Raw genomic sequence first — 14,372 nt, 5'->3', positions numbered from 1 at the left:
ACCACAGCACCGAGATCACCACGTAGAGCTCCAGTAAAACGTGTTCAGACTGTGGAGCGCACGTTTAACGAAGCTTCGAATCAGTAAAAAAATGAATCGAGGAACTTAATGAATCGAACCATTTGATGATTCGTTTCAGCCCTACTTCCTTTCAGCGCTTTAACAACTCTTTAACTGTCACTGGCATGTTTTTACTGTGTGGGCGTCGGAACGAGCCCCCGCACCGTGAGAACAAACATCCCAGCTCTAAAGCCGATCTTCATCCGCGTACGTCACACGTCACGTGATCAGGAAGCAGAAAGTCCACGTGTTAGATCAGGGGAGTCAAACTCAAACTCACACTGGGCCGAAATGAAAATCTGGGACGGAGTCGCGGGCCAAACTTAATATTTTTTGAAAAAGTGACGGCAAATTTACACATTTTCTTTATCAACATTTATGCAATTTAGAACGTTTTAATTTGGAAACAAACTTATTTCTGCATTAACACTGAATGTGGAATAACCAGATTACACACGAGCAAGTCAGTTTTAAATAAAACACATCAGTGGTATTCATTACTTGTGGTATATTCAGCATTTTTAAAATCTGTTCAGGATTTATGTTTTCTTGTTGTTTATTCATTTTTCTTATTTTTTATTCTCCTTTTTTCTCCTGTAATACGTGTCATCGCTGCTGTGACGTCTAGCTTTCCCCACTGAGGAACAATAAAGGGATTTGCTATTCTATTCATCTATCTGCAGCCTTTCCACTTCCTGTTTACTGTAGGTTAAATCTTTTCTCACGGGCCAACAACAAAATAAAATATCATTTTATCTTAAATGAAAATGCAACATCTCACCTGTTAACTTTCATGTTTTGGAGCAGAAAAAGAGCATAAAACCAACATATTTAAAGCTCAGTTTGCTCCACTGGTTTACTGTGATGCTCACCTGTTCCAGCCAGATACCTGCATCATGGGGTTGATCTGAGCTGAGGAGGAGACTCCTGTTGTTTTGTTCATCTTCATCATAATAATGACAACATTAGATGACAACAGGTGCTCACATAGGTTTGTGCTGCTGAACATGTCTGAGCAGCTTGACCACGTCGTTGTGTGTCGGGGAGGAAAAATAACAACTACAGCAGCCACAGAGTCATGCTGGTTTGAGCGTGTCGCTGCTCGCTGGAGTTATATCAGCTCTGTCTGGAAGTTAGCTCGAAAACTTTCTCTTTCAGTCGTGAACACATTACTGAGTGGCTAGAATCTCCGTTTCTGGGCTTCAACGTCAGAAAATAGCTGAGTGAACTCGGCGCTGAGTGAGAGGAGTGTTTAGTTTGTCCGAGACCGCGGAGCTGCAGACACCGGCAGCAGACGCTGGAAAAAACACAAAGGAGGGGGCGCTTCGGCTCTGGGCTAACACCGCAAAGCATCATGGGAGTTGTAGTCTTTACGGTAAAATCGGCCAGCTGGTCAGTTTTAATATATTTTTGATAATTATCTCGTGGGCCACATAAAAATGCTCCACGGGCCACATGGTGTGTGACACGTGTGTGTTAGGAGATCGTTTTGGGACGCTGCTGTAAAAAAAAAAAAGTTAGGCGAGAACCGGAAAAGCTTCTACCGATCACAATTCAACAACGGCTTATAAAAGAACGGATAACGTTCAAAACGCGCGGATTCTTCCTGTAAGAGGTGAGTCTACTCTTTGTTTTGTTAGTTTTGGCGTTGACATCATCATAGAGCAACGTTCTGTGACTCTTAAAAAAAACTGTAAAAACGCTGAAAAACGCTGGCAGCGAAGAGCTTTTCTGATCAGGAAACGGCTGGCAGTGAGTGAGTTAAACAAAAAGAAAAATCTAATTTGTGCTGCACATCCATAAAAACATCCATGTTTAGACTTCTTCTGTGTTCGCAAATCAGTCAGTGAATCATACCGTAATCAGTCACACGCACACACCACGGCCCATCGTCATTTACTGGACTAATGATGGGCGAATGGAAAAACAGCCCAACCCTAGTGTGGGCTACCGGAGCTGCAATACTTACTCTGAACTGCGTGGCGCTGAAGAGTCGAATGTTTTTACACACTGGGCCTTTAAGCTCTAAACCACAGCGACGCGCTGAAGCAACAGCAGTCATACGTGCTGTCAGCGCCGCTGCCGTCGTGTCTGCAGCAGGCTGTCTCCCCAACTGTGATTGGTCAAATGATGATGCGTGACTGACGCTACAACAAAGGTAGGTTGTGAACACGATGAAAACCTCTCCTGTCTCTGACTGATTCTCGTAGTGACTGAAACCCGACAGAAGACCAAATAGTTCCCACAGCTTCATCTCACCGCTCCCCATGGGGACGGGTCGAATGCAGGACGTAACTTCACCAGTGTGTGACGATGACTTTGGGACTTTAACTATACTTGGCTTCAAAAATCATTCATTAGAGAGATCTAATCACTCTAAAACTACAAGGTTCTACAACAGTGTGTGAATGAGTGAATGACTGGTTGTGATGTAAAACGCTTTGGGGGGTTTTAGAACCCCAGTAGTGCTAAACATATACAGATCATTACTTTAAAGATTGAACCTCATTCTCATAATTTCACTGTAATGTCCCACCATAGACTGACCATGTATTCATTCATTCATCCACCAGTACCTGTGTCCATGCTGTCCAGGTCCAGGTGGTGAAGAACACACGATGAATCAGTCCCAGCTGATGGATGATCCTGAAGTGGTAGCAGGTTTTCTTTAGCCGTGTTTAGCTAACAGCTGCAATAGAAACAAAGCAGGAGAGCTGATTAAGATGCTGCTTCAGAACAACGCAGGAGATTAAAGATCCAACGCTTTGGTTCTGATCAGCTGAGGACAGATCCAGTCTGGAAAAGAGGACCTTTGCTCACCAGAGTTCACGGAGTAGAGCTAACCGCTTTTTCCTCCAGAGTCACATTCAGATTCGGGGCTTTTCCGTCGGAGAGTGTGAGCAGGATGGATGAGAGAGCGAGCAGCGATCCTGCATCATGACCAACTCAGATGAGCGAGTCTGATAGAGGGAACCTCTTCAATCTGATGAAAGCAGCAAAACGAGCGCGTTTCTCAGAGAGGCCAAAGGAACAGCAGCAGATCCAGAGGGCAGGAAGTCTAGAGAAAAGCTTTTCTCACCCACAACCTGATTCTGGAGCTCCGATTGTCACGAAGACCGCAGAATATCTTCTCTGCTTCTGGAAAGAACTCCACCAAGTTGTTGAGGAGGAGAAGAAAGTTTCCACAGCCTGGTGAGAAGATTTCTGCAGCAGCAGCAGTTAGTCGCTTTAGCTGATCAACTCTCCCAGAGACTGAAGTGAAGACATTTTTACTGCAGAGCCTCAAATATTCTCCTCACACACCAGAACAACAAGCTAGCTCTGCTAGCAGCTTCCGGTTTCTGCTTCTTCAGGTGGTCGGTGACCAGCGTAAAGGTGCACTAGCGCCACCTGCTGGAGCAGAATAAAACACACCTGTGTGTTCAGAATGGGACTAATAAAACACACGTAACATGTGATATCTTCCTCAAACAATTACTTAAAGTAAATAAAAGTTAGTTTTACACCTGTTATAAAAATTTTGTTATTTACTTTATTTTAATCTTGTTTGTTTTTATCTCATTTGTTTTTCTTTGATGTAAAGCTAATTATGTGTCTGTTGCTGCTGCCTCTTGGCCAGATCGTTGTTGTAAATGAGAATGAGTTCTCTATCGACTCATCTGGTTAAATAAATAACATTTTAAGATGTTTCTTCAAATGCACTGACAAACAAGTAAAATAATTTTCCTTTTTGACGTTTCATTATCTAAATACATTTTATTTACTTATTTTTATATTCTTTATTTAACCAGGAAGGTTCCATTGAGATTAAAGTTCTCAGTTTTGAGGGAGCCCTGGCCAAGAGGCAGCAAAAGATACAGTCACAACATTTCTGTTACAGTTATGTACAAAATTATAGAAGGCAGTAACAACCAGGGCGTGGGACAAGAAGTAAGCCACAAGTTGCCTTATGTTGCAATCATCACACTTTATTTTCCACATGCATTAGGAGAGATTCTGCCGCCCCAGTCCCTGTGACAAATCTGAATATTTTACAAGATGTACACCTTTTGATTCTTCCTCTCATGCTGCAAAGTTTCATGCTGACCCCTCCCTAACTTTATTGAAGGCCATCACCTGTTGCCATGGTAACTGACACCCTCTCTGCTTTCACTCCCTCCTCCAGATAAGATGGGAGACACATTGCCCCATCTGCTTCCTACCCTATCTTCCTTTGCTAAGGCTGCGATGACCTACGCCCTGGCTTTTTCCCGTTGAACAGCTTTTAGATGGTCTAGTCTGCACCTGGCCTTCGCCTGTTGAGAATCTCCTTCAGCACAAGCTGAAACTTCTAGCAGTATCAGCCTGCATAAATCAGATATAGGTCTAACTCAGTGCTAGAACGTACCAGTCACAGGTGAGTCATCCATTTGGTATATGCATCGTTCAGTTCAAAGGGACGTGAGTAACACCCGAACATTGAAATGATTAATATGGGGATTAACATAAAGGTGATTAATTATAAGCATATAAATACATGTGTGATCAAACCTTATTTTCACAAAGCATGCTGATGATTAACCATAGATAGATAGATAGATAGATAGATAGATAGATAGATAGATAGATAGATAGATAGATAGATAGATAGATAGATAGATATTTTTTCCTGGTTTGTGAAATAAGATTTGTGTAGAGATGAGATTTCAAAGTTCTTTTGAGGTAAAGCCACATAAACAGAACACAGATACAAAATGTGCATCCCAACAAATAAGACAACCAACACCCAAGTCCCATCTGTCAGCCAGAACTGGCCCACCAGCAATGTTCTTTTTTCTCTTGGAACTCTGGAGGCTCGGGGGAGTTCTTAAAGCTATGGTATTATCCAGACGGTTTGGACGTAACCTTAGGGAAAGCGTTATGTTCTTTTGGGGCCGGCTTCCCTTACTTCCGCTTGTCGTTATGTTGTTGAGGGTGGTTACTGTTTGGTTGAGTCTGCTCCCCCTTTGTTTCTGGTAAGGCCTCATATTTGGATTCTCTGGGTGAATCCCCAGTATTCGCACAGATAAGTTCATGTTAAGGCCGAGTGTTAATGGGCCATAGTACTCAGAACATTTCTGGAATATCATTTTTGTCTTAACCCCCAGAAACCCAAATTTAGAAAACAACTGCAAAATCTTTTTTTAACCTTTCACATGTTGTTCTAGGAGGCCAGATAAACGGGCCTATTTACACATTTTAACAGCCAACAGTGTTGCAGAACTGAACAATAGGACCTATTAGCAATGTAAATGTGGTTTTAAAAAGAAAAATAAATGTGGAAGGTTTATTTTTGTAGACTTAAATCTGATGTTGTAATATTACAACCGTGGGTCTCTGGGGTTAACAAGTCTTCTTCCATTTTGTGTTGTCGTTTATCTCCCGTAGGGACGCTTTTTGGTTCTCGACTGGAAAAGGGTGGCTTGCCAACTCCGGGTCGGGAGAGAGGTCCAACCTCAAGTGGAGGAGTTTAAGTATCTTAGGGTCTTGTTCACGAGTGAGGGTAGGAGGGATCGAGAGATCGACAGGCGGATTGGTTCGGCGTCTGCAGTGATGCGGACGCTGAGCCGATCTGTCGTGGTGAAGAGGGAGCTGAGCCAGAAAGCCAGGCTCTTGATTTACCGGTCGATCTACGTCCCAATCCTCACCTATGGTCATGAGCTTTGGGTAATGACCGAAAGAACAAGATCGCGGAGTACAAGCGGCCGAAATGAGTTTCCTCCGTAGGGTGGCCGGGCTCAGCCTTAGAGATAGGGTGAGGAGCTCTGACATTTGGGAGGGACTCGGAAGAGAACCGCTGCACCTCCGGCTCGAAAGAATTCAGTTGAGGTGGTTTGGGCATCTGGTCAGGATGCCTCCTGGACGCCTCCCTGGGGAGGTGTTTCGGGCATGTCCTGCCGGCAGGAGGCCCCCGGGTCGACCCAAGACACGTTGGAGAGGTTACATCTCCAATCTGGTCCAGGAACGCCTTGGGGTCCTGCCGGAGGAGCTGGTGGAGGTGGCCGGGGAGAGGACGGTCTGGAGCTCCCTAGTTGGGATGCTGCCCCCGCGACCCGGACCCGGATAAGCTGAGGAAGACGACTACGACGAGGGACGCTTTTTGTTGATAAAATGTTTGTTTTGTCAAATGTGATTTGGTGTACGGCTCCCTATTTTATTTTTTTTTGCACTCACGTACCTGTGTTAGCCCTCCCAGGATCCCAGACCTGGTTGAGGTTGTAACAGAAGAACTTGTTTTATGCATTGTGTGTAAATAAACTCAAGTTTGGAGGAAGACATTGTCTCAGCCCATTGTTTGATCTAGCGTGATCACTCTCCGTACCTAAAATAATAACAGTCGTGGGGCTCTAGGTTCACACTTGTACCAAATTAATATGTAGTCAATTTGCTTTCTTTCGCTGAATTTCTACTTTGTTCTTGATGGTCGCACGTGTAGCATCATGAATGGCCTCATTTTGTGGGGCAAAGTTCACTCTTTCCAGCTGGGTCACAGCTGGGTCGAGCTGTAACTTCCATCCACAGATTAAACCACCAGGAGCCGAATAGTCTACAATAACACCGTCTTCAATCTGACTGTTTATCTGTTTGCTGTTCCATCACGAGATGAAGGACCTTCAACTCTAATCAAATAATTTAATATAAACTCTTTTATTATAAGGTTTACTATAATCATCATAAATGATCATCATGGTTCATTATAAATGCATTTTTAACTAATGAAATGACTTATTATTCTTTGGTTAATAATAATTATTTATGATAATCAGTAATGTGTGTTCAGTAACCAGAAGGTCTTTTGCACGTGTTTACACCTCATGCAGGACTCACTTCAAGGTAACTGCCTCACATGTCTTCCATAGTCATGCTTCCTGTCTCTGAGAGGGCGTGTTCTGAGGTTTTGTTAAAACCAAAGCTCCACAGCTTAAGTTCAGTTCTTGAACCAAGCTGATACTTCTTCGTGGCAACGAGAATATCCCAGAGGAGAAGGTCGGCCGCCTGACTCCTCACTAAGCGTTCTGTCACGCCGATAGAATAGCTCTGAATAAACGCACCTATAACCAGCTGACACTACGAGATTCCTTAAGAATCTGCCCGGATGCAAAGCCACATCTACCTGTGCACCTCACGGCAACTCTAGGACCAGAGAAAGTCGGTACCCTTGGTCATCTGCCGGACCTGAGTACCCCCGAGGCTGACAACACCCTCCAGACCTCCAGATCCACACAGAGGGTCGTCTGAACGGTGAGGTAGAACACAGATTGCGTCCGATGTTGTTCTCTCTAAGAAACCATCAGTTAGCTGCAAAACCAACGTTTCACCCAGAACGCGTTCTCCCTCTGAAAGAAAGCTTCTGAGATTTCATTCACGCATCCAAACCTCATCATTCCACTTAGTTTTCCATCCAGACACAGGGGTTGCTTTAATAACAAGTTTTAATATCAAAATTGTTGTTCAAATTTGTCATTTATAAATTGTTATTCATTAATTGTCTATTTTAAGTTGTCAGATTTGAAATTGTTAGTAATAAATTCTTAAATTTTTAAACCTGACTCTTCTTTGAATGAAACACAGAATGGTGTGCATTTTCAGTTATTGAATCAGCAAAGAACCTTATTAAGTCTTCTGTTTAATAAATAAATTTTTGCTATTCATTTAAACATCTTAAATTAAATATAAATCCGTAGAGTAAATATAAACCAAGCTCGTAGATTAACCCTACACACGTGTGAACCATGTGCACAAACACATTCAGTGCAAACACACACGCGCACACATGCAGTTAAATGTCTTAAATTAAATTGAGTGCATTAATCTTATAGTACAAGCAGTAGAGTTGTTATCATCTGTAACATGTTTTAATGGTGGGCTGGTTTGATTAATATGTGTGATAGGCTGGGCGATCAACTGGTTGAGACACCAACCAGTCCTGCTACATCTACATACAAACAGTCCAAAGAACTGGGTGTGAGCGTAGCCTCTGTGTGGCCCTCCACATACGGCCCCTTGAACACCCAGATGGTCTGTTACACATACGTTTCTGGTTCTGATCAAGCGGCCAAGCAGTCAACAATATTTACATACAAACAGTCCCAAGTCAATATATACGTCTGTGGTACCAAGAACTGGGTGTGAGTGTAGCCTCATTGTGGTCCCCACAACATGATGAACACAGGCTTTAAAAACTCTGGACATCTCCTGTGATTTAGATTCATCATATATTTCCCCCAGTTTCAGCTGAGTGTCTCATTTAGTAACAAAACATGATTGTGAACTCTCTCTCAAGTCAAGTTTATTATATAGCCCATTTCATACACAAAACGGTAGCCCAATGTGCTTCACATAGTTAAAACAATCACAAGTGAAATGAAATAGTTAAAATGTCACATCATGTTGTGTAAAATAAAATCAAAGAATATTGACACAGAACATAGCACACAAAAATAAAAGTATATTAAGTACAATTATTGGTAGTGCTTTCTTTTACAGTCCTCTAATTACTTAGTACTTACATGGTAATTACTTAGTAAGTTAGTGTATTATTGTTTCTGAGTTCTTAAATTGTTATTACTATGTAACTCAGGTTCAATTCTAGTTTTTATCTTTATTAATCATTCCTAGTATATACTGCTTTACACAGTAACTACACCAGGGTTTCCCTTACATAGGCGTAGCCGTGGCGGCCCGCCACGGCTGAAATCCCACCGCCACGCCTACAAGATCCCAAGTTTTGATTTTTTTTTTTTTTAGCTGTTTCCCGAGGAAACAGCGGGAACTACTATGTTGTTGCTTGTGATCACAGCCGGCAGGCAGCAAGGAGGAGCAGACAGGGCAGGGTGAAGTTACAGCATAAAGGTAGCAGTGGATATAATGCTTTTTGGTTTACATGTTTCAATAGCATTAAGATAAACGAGTGTTGACGATCTTGACAGGATTTCCTCTCCCCACCAGGATAATCATCACTTATTCATGTAAAAAAAATTTTTTTTTTCATGTCTGACTTTAACCGCATCTAATACTGTATTATGATGTGAGCGCAACAGTGACAACTTAAGATCGATGTGTGAGCAGCCTGAGAGGTCGGGTGTTTTCATCTGAACCCTTAAAGCCTCCAGCAGGCTACGCTGCACTATTGACGTGTTATCGCACGGCGCTAACAACTTAGCGACATAACAAGTCTCGGAGAAAGCGTAAAAACACGTTGAACGCTTCTTCTGAATCGGGAAAATAACACCTCTTCTTAAGCAGAGCACGACGTCGCCTCAGCTCGCTCACAGCCGAGCCGGACTGAGCTCGATAACATTGACCCAGCACAGCCACTGGGTCGTTGGAGCTGCCCCGTGACTGCCTGATGGAAAACCAGCGGGTTTCATCAGACTCGTAAAGTTTCTTGTTTTTGCTGGGGACCCCCTGTATCTTACCGCTCCCTCCTGCAGTCTTTCCCTATTAACATTTAAAATGATTCTGTAAATTCCGTGTATCAATAGAAAAAATCTCTGCTTCTGCCAGCTGCAGTAAATGTAGTCTCCAAATAATAACTAAGAGGTAGGGCTGCTCAATTAATCGAATTTTAATCACGATTTCGATCTGAGTTTTGAACGATTATAAAAAACAAAACAAGCCGATTATTTGCTCCTCCCACTTGCGCTGCCCTGAGTTGCAGATGAAGCGCTCCTCCTAGGGTGTTGCCAACTTGGCAACTTTGACGCTATTTCTAACAGCTTCTCAGACCCCCTTCTTGACTTTTTAAATCTTAAAAGTACCTAGGGAACACCTCAGAAACATCTCTGGTAACCCGTAGCTACTTTCTGGATAACTGTCGTCAATGTTTCCTGCAGGTTAGCTAAACACTCCGCCTGCGCTCCGGACCGTTCTTCAGGACATTAGGAAAGGGAACAGGGTCCGAAATTAACACTCGCCAAATGCGAGTAAATTGCTCCATTTGGCGAGTAAATTTTTTTGCTCTACCTGCCACCTGGCGAGTAAATGTTTGCACCAAATTAGTTATGTTTATCAGTCATCTTCCATGGATTTCTGATACTGCTCCCGCCTGCATGCAACGTACACAAATGTACGCGAAACGTGAACGCCGCATCCAACGTCATTTCCACCTATCCCATTCAATCAGTTTATCGAGTTAGCCGTTAGCTTCGTTTTAAAACTAGCGGTGAAATGTGGCGATTTTTAACTGGAGTCAGCCAGCCTTCCAAAAGAAAACTCGTCGAGCTGGAAGAAAAACCACCAGGACCAGTGGCAACCAGAAGATTTTGTGAAAAGTGGCGAACCGGAGATGGCGGAGTCGTGAGACAATGACTACATTATGATGGCCACGTAGCGTTGCTGCCTTTCACAGACAACTGTCCCTCGGCATTCTTCAAATGTCCAATAAATGCCCATACTTCCCACTTTGTCTTCTTTGAGGGAAAATAAATGTCCCGAGTGCTGCCGTCTCCTCTGGCCATTATTTCAGCTTTAGCTGAAAGAAAGTTTTGGTCGTAAACAACAAAGTGCGCATGTGCCGCCGGCAACTTCCAGCAGATGATACGGTGGCTGGTAAGGGTCACCGCACCTACACCGCAGCCACGGTAATCCACTGAGATAATTTTTTTTTAAACAAGACGGTAATTATTATTGTAAACTTCTTTACCGGGGTTTACCGCTACACCGGTTACCGTGACTTTCAGATATTCTCATGGTGCAGCTGTGTTCTCCAGAGATCAAGGACTATGACCCAAATGAGCCTGTACTGCTTTGGCCCAAAGACGGTGTCAGAAGCAGGAGGCCAGACTTCATGGACAGAAAAAACAAGGAGTCTGACTAGATTTCAATGAAAGAGTTCATAAAAACATCTCTAAAAATAAATAGTAAAAATGACAAAAGAGTTGTTTTCCTTATTAATTGATGTTTTAATTATTTTGTCACTCTGTTTGGAATCAACATAATATAGAATTACATGCTTTAGGGAGATCTAAATCATTTAGAATTTTGGCCGGTAAAAAATATGCTTGGCCGGTAGATTTTCATCATCAACCAGCCAACTTGGCCGGTGAGTAAAAAATTTAATTTCGGACCCTGAAAGGGAATGATGTAGTGATGTGTCAGTCGCTAAAGAAACAGCTCTCGGAGCCGGCTCCCTGTTGGATTAACCAGAGTGAGTGACACACACACCTTACCTGCGGACTCCTGAGCCGCTAAAAACGGCTAAATGTGCGCGTGCGGCGTGTTAAACATACGTGCAGCTTGTCCCGATTGCTGTGAGACCGGGTTGGGGGGTGGGGGGTGCAGCTGTGGTTGGGACATTTATTACATTAACTGATGGACTTGTAAATACATAGTTTATAAATAAGGTAGAAATAAGTTCCTCACGCTGATAAATAATAAATAATCTCTCTGAGGACACGGTGCTAGTGCACTCTCCTACAGCACCTTGACACGACTAAATAAATGTTATGCAACATTTTGTGAACATCAATTTATTTGCATTTATTTGTTATAAATGCCACTGTATAATTCTTGCTGTCAGTATTTGCAAGATATTGGTATTTGGGTCTGTACTGGTTAGACTTACATGAGTTAAACCAAGGTCTATAGCCCTTGGGTCATAGACTATGAGCTATAAGTATATTGGTCTTTTTATCCTGGGAATCAGGAGTTATTTTAGTGATCATCTTGTTTCTTTTTTCTTTTTGTCCTGATTGTGCCCTGAGCAATTTTATGACTGAATAAAAACAAATAAAATCAACATGAATAGAAAAATCGTCCTAAATAATCGTGATCTCAATTTCAGTCACCATATTTTTGCCATAATCGAGCAAGCCTACTAAGAGGTGCATTCATCTGTGGATCTCCTTTGACCCGCATTAGTGATGTTTTCAGCACCAGAACAGTGAAGCAAAGAAACAGATTCCTGAGTTTGTTATAATTTTATTTATTAGGTGCATCTAACCTGTTCTATTTTTCTCTGAAATGAGATCAAATCAGTGATTCTATGGGTTGTCTCCACTCTGCACTAGAAATTTTTACTTTATTTAGAGACGTGCGGAGAAAAAAACCTACAAGATGCAGAAAAAAGGATAAACCTCCAACCTTCATATTGTCAGCAATAAACGCAGCAAAACTTAACTTTCATGACCAAAAAAAAAAAAAACCCCATAAAAATTATTCAGTACATCAGGAGAGCAGGAACAAGTCTTATTTCTGATTTTACATTTTTTTTACTTCAATTCTAACTATTTAGACTTTTGTGTTTTCATCACATTTAGCTTGTATTTTATTTAAAATATCATCAGTTTTACAGGTTAGCTGTTCCTGTGCGCTTAAAAAGTTATGTTACTAACCTTCTAAAAAAATTACCAAATCATTCACATGAAGTAGATTTGTTATATATTATCTGAAAGTATCCGATTAGTTTAAAACATTTGGTTTTCAGAATGCCACTAGTTTACTTATACTTTTAAAATAAATATACTGATGTACTGAAATACAGAGAAATCAACTTGTGAGTACAATGCATGTTAATATAGTAAGTATAGCATGTTTAACATAAGCACATTCACACATGGAAAGTATCAATGTAAATAAATCATATGGCAGTAACTCTGCTGTACTTTCATTGTGTAAAAGTAGCCCACGGGCCAAAAAATGTTGGAGACCCCTGCAATAGATCGTTCAGCCCTAGTGGATGCTTAGATGATTGTTTAAAGCTTTCTTTCAGCTAAATCTTCGTCCACAGAGCTCACAAGCAAAAGGCTTCTGTCCTTTATGGACTCTTTTATGACCGTTTAAACTGATCTTTTGGGTAAATCTTTTCCACCGAACTCACAGGCGAAAAGCCAGTGTGGACTCTCATGTGTCTGTTTAAAGTTGACTTTAAGCTAAATTTCTTTCCACAAAGCTCACAAGGAAAGGGTTTCTCTCCAGTGTGGACTCTCATGTGTTTGTTTAAATTTCCCTTTTCACTAAATCTATTACCACAGAGCTCACAAGGAAAGGGCTTCTCTCCAGTATGGACTCTCATATGACTGTTTAAAGTTGTCTTTCGGCTAAATCGTTGTCCACAGAGCTCACAAGCAAAAGGCTTCTGTCCTGTGTGGACTCTCATGTGACTGTTTAAATTAGTCTTTTGGCTAAATCTCGTTCCACAGAGCTCACAAGGAAAGGGCTTCTCTCCTGTGTGGATGCTCAAGTGTCTATTTAAATGTTTCTTTTGGCTAAATCTCGTTCCACAGAGCTCACAAGGAAAGGGCTTCTCTCCTGTGTGGATGCTCATGTGTCTGTTTAAATGTTTCTTTTGGCTAAATCTCGTTCCACAGAGCTAACATGGAAAGGGCTTCTCTCCTGTGTGGATGCTCATGTGTCTGTTTAAATTAGTCTTTTGGCTAAATCTCGTTCCACAGAGCTCACAAGGAAAGGGCTTATCTCCTGTGTGGACTCTCATGTGAGTGTTTAAATTAGTCTTTTGGCTAAATCTCGTTCCGCAGAGCTCACAAGGAAAGGGCTTCTCTCCTGTGTGGATGCTCATGTGTGTGTTTAAACTTCCCTTTTCACTAAATCTATTACCACAGAGCTCACAGGCGAAAGGCTTCTCTCCAGTGTGGACTCTCATGTGAATGTTTAAAGTTGACTTTAATCTAAATTTCTTTCCACAAAGCTCACAAGGAAAGGGCATCTCTCCTGTGTGGACGCTCATGTGTCGGTTTAAAATTGACTTTAAGCTAAATCTCGTTCCACAGAGCTCACAGGCGAAAGGCTTCTCTCCTGTGTGGATGCTCATGTGTGTGGTTAAATTAGTCTTTTGGTGAAACCTTTGTCCGCAGTGCTCACAGGCAAAATGTTTCTGCTTTGTCTGGACTCTCGTGTGTTTGTTTAAATGTGTTTTTTGGCTAAAGGATTGAAACCTGGCAGCATCAGTCTCCTTATTCAAATGGAGATGCTCTCCCTCCATACTAGACCAGAGTTTCTCCTGTTCCTCCTTTTTGTGGAGAAAATCTAGGTGCTGGTGGTTGACACGACTACTCTGTTCTTCTGAAGCTTCTCATTGTTGAAAATCTGTAGGAAACACAGAAACATATTATGTGAATTACAGACAGCTGTAACTGTGTTTTCACACATATAACAGTTGTATTATTTCTTTAAACTGACAGTAGAATGAAATGTATTTACAAATGGAAACTGAACTTTGAGCCTCTATAAATCATATGAGCCTTAACCCTCAGGCTTCACTTTAATTTTCATACAAGAGTCATTAGAGGACAAAAACGTCCGCTTGTAAAAGTGGCTATAAAAAATGTATACAT

General features: G+C 41.9%; 1 protein-coding gene across 7 annotated transcripts in view; it reads right to left on the bottom strand.

Annotated features, from left to right (window-relative positions):
• The window catches only part of LOC129161194 (oocyte zinc finger protein XlCOF6-like), a 92,104-nt gene that overhangs the window by 23,064 nt on the left and 54,668 nt on the right, over positions 1-14,372 (bottom strand). For 3 of the 7 annotated variants that reach the window (XM_070542914.1, XM_070542920.1, XM_070542918.1), the window contains 3 exons: positions 3,140-14,124; positions 2,881-3,043; positions 2,637-2,749 (listed from right to left, as the gene is read on the bottom strand). In XM_070542914.1, coding sequence (XP_070399015.1) covers positions 2,637-2,646 — 10 coding nt within the window. In that variant the 5' untranslated portion in view covers positions 2,647-2,749; positions 2,881-3,043; positions 3,140-14,124. The remainder of the gene's footprint in view (positions 1-2,636; positions 2,750-2,880; positions 3,044-3,139; positions 14,125-14,372) is intronic. The other 4 variants (XM_070542917.1, XM_070542916.1, XM_070542913.1 and 1 more) reach the window with 4 other exon arrangements.

This window comes from Nothobranchius furzeri, chromosome 12, assembly GCF_043380555.1.
Source record: "Nothobranchius furzeri strain GRZ-AD chromosome 12, NfurGRZ-RIMD1, whole genome shotgun sequence".
NCBI classification, from domain to species: domain Eukaryota; kingdom Metazoa; phylum Chordata; class Actinopteri; order Cyprinodontiformes; family Nothobranchiidae; genus Nothobranchius; species Nothobranchius furzeri.
This window is presented reverse-complemented; position numbering and strand designations above follow the sequence as displayed.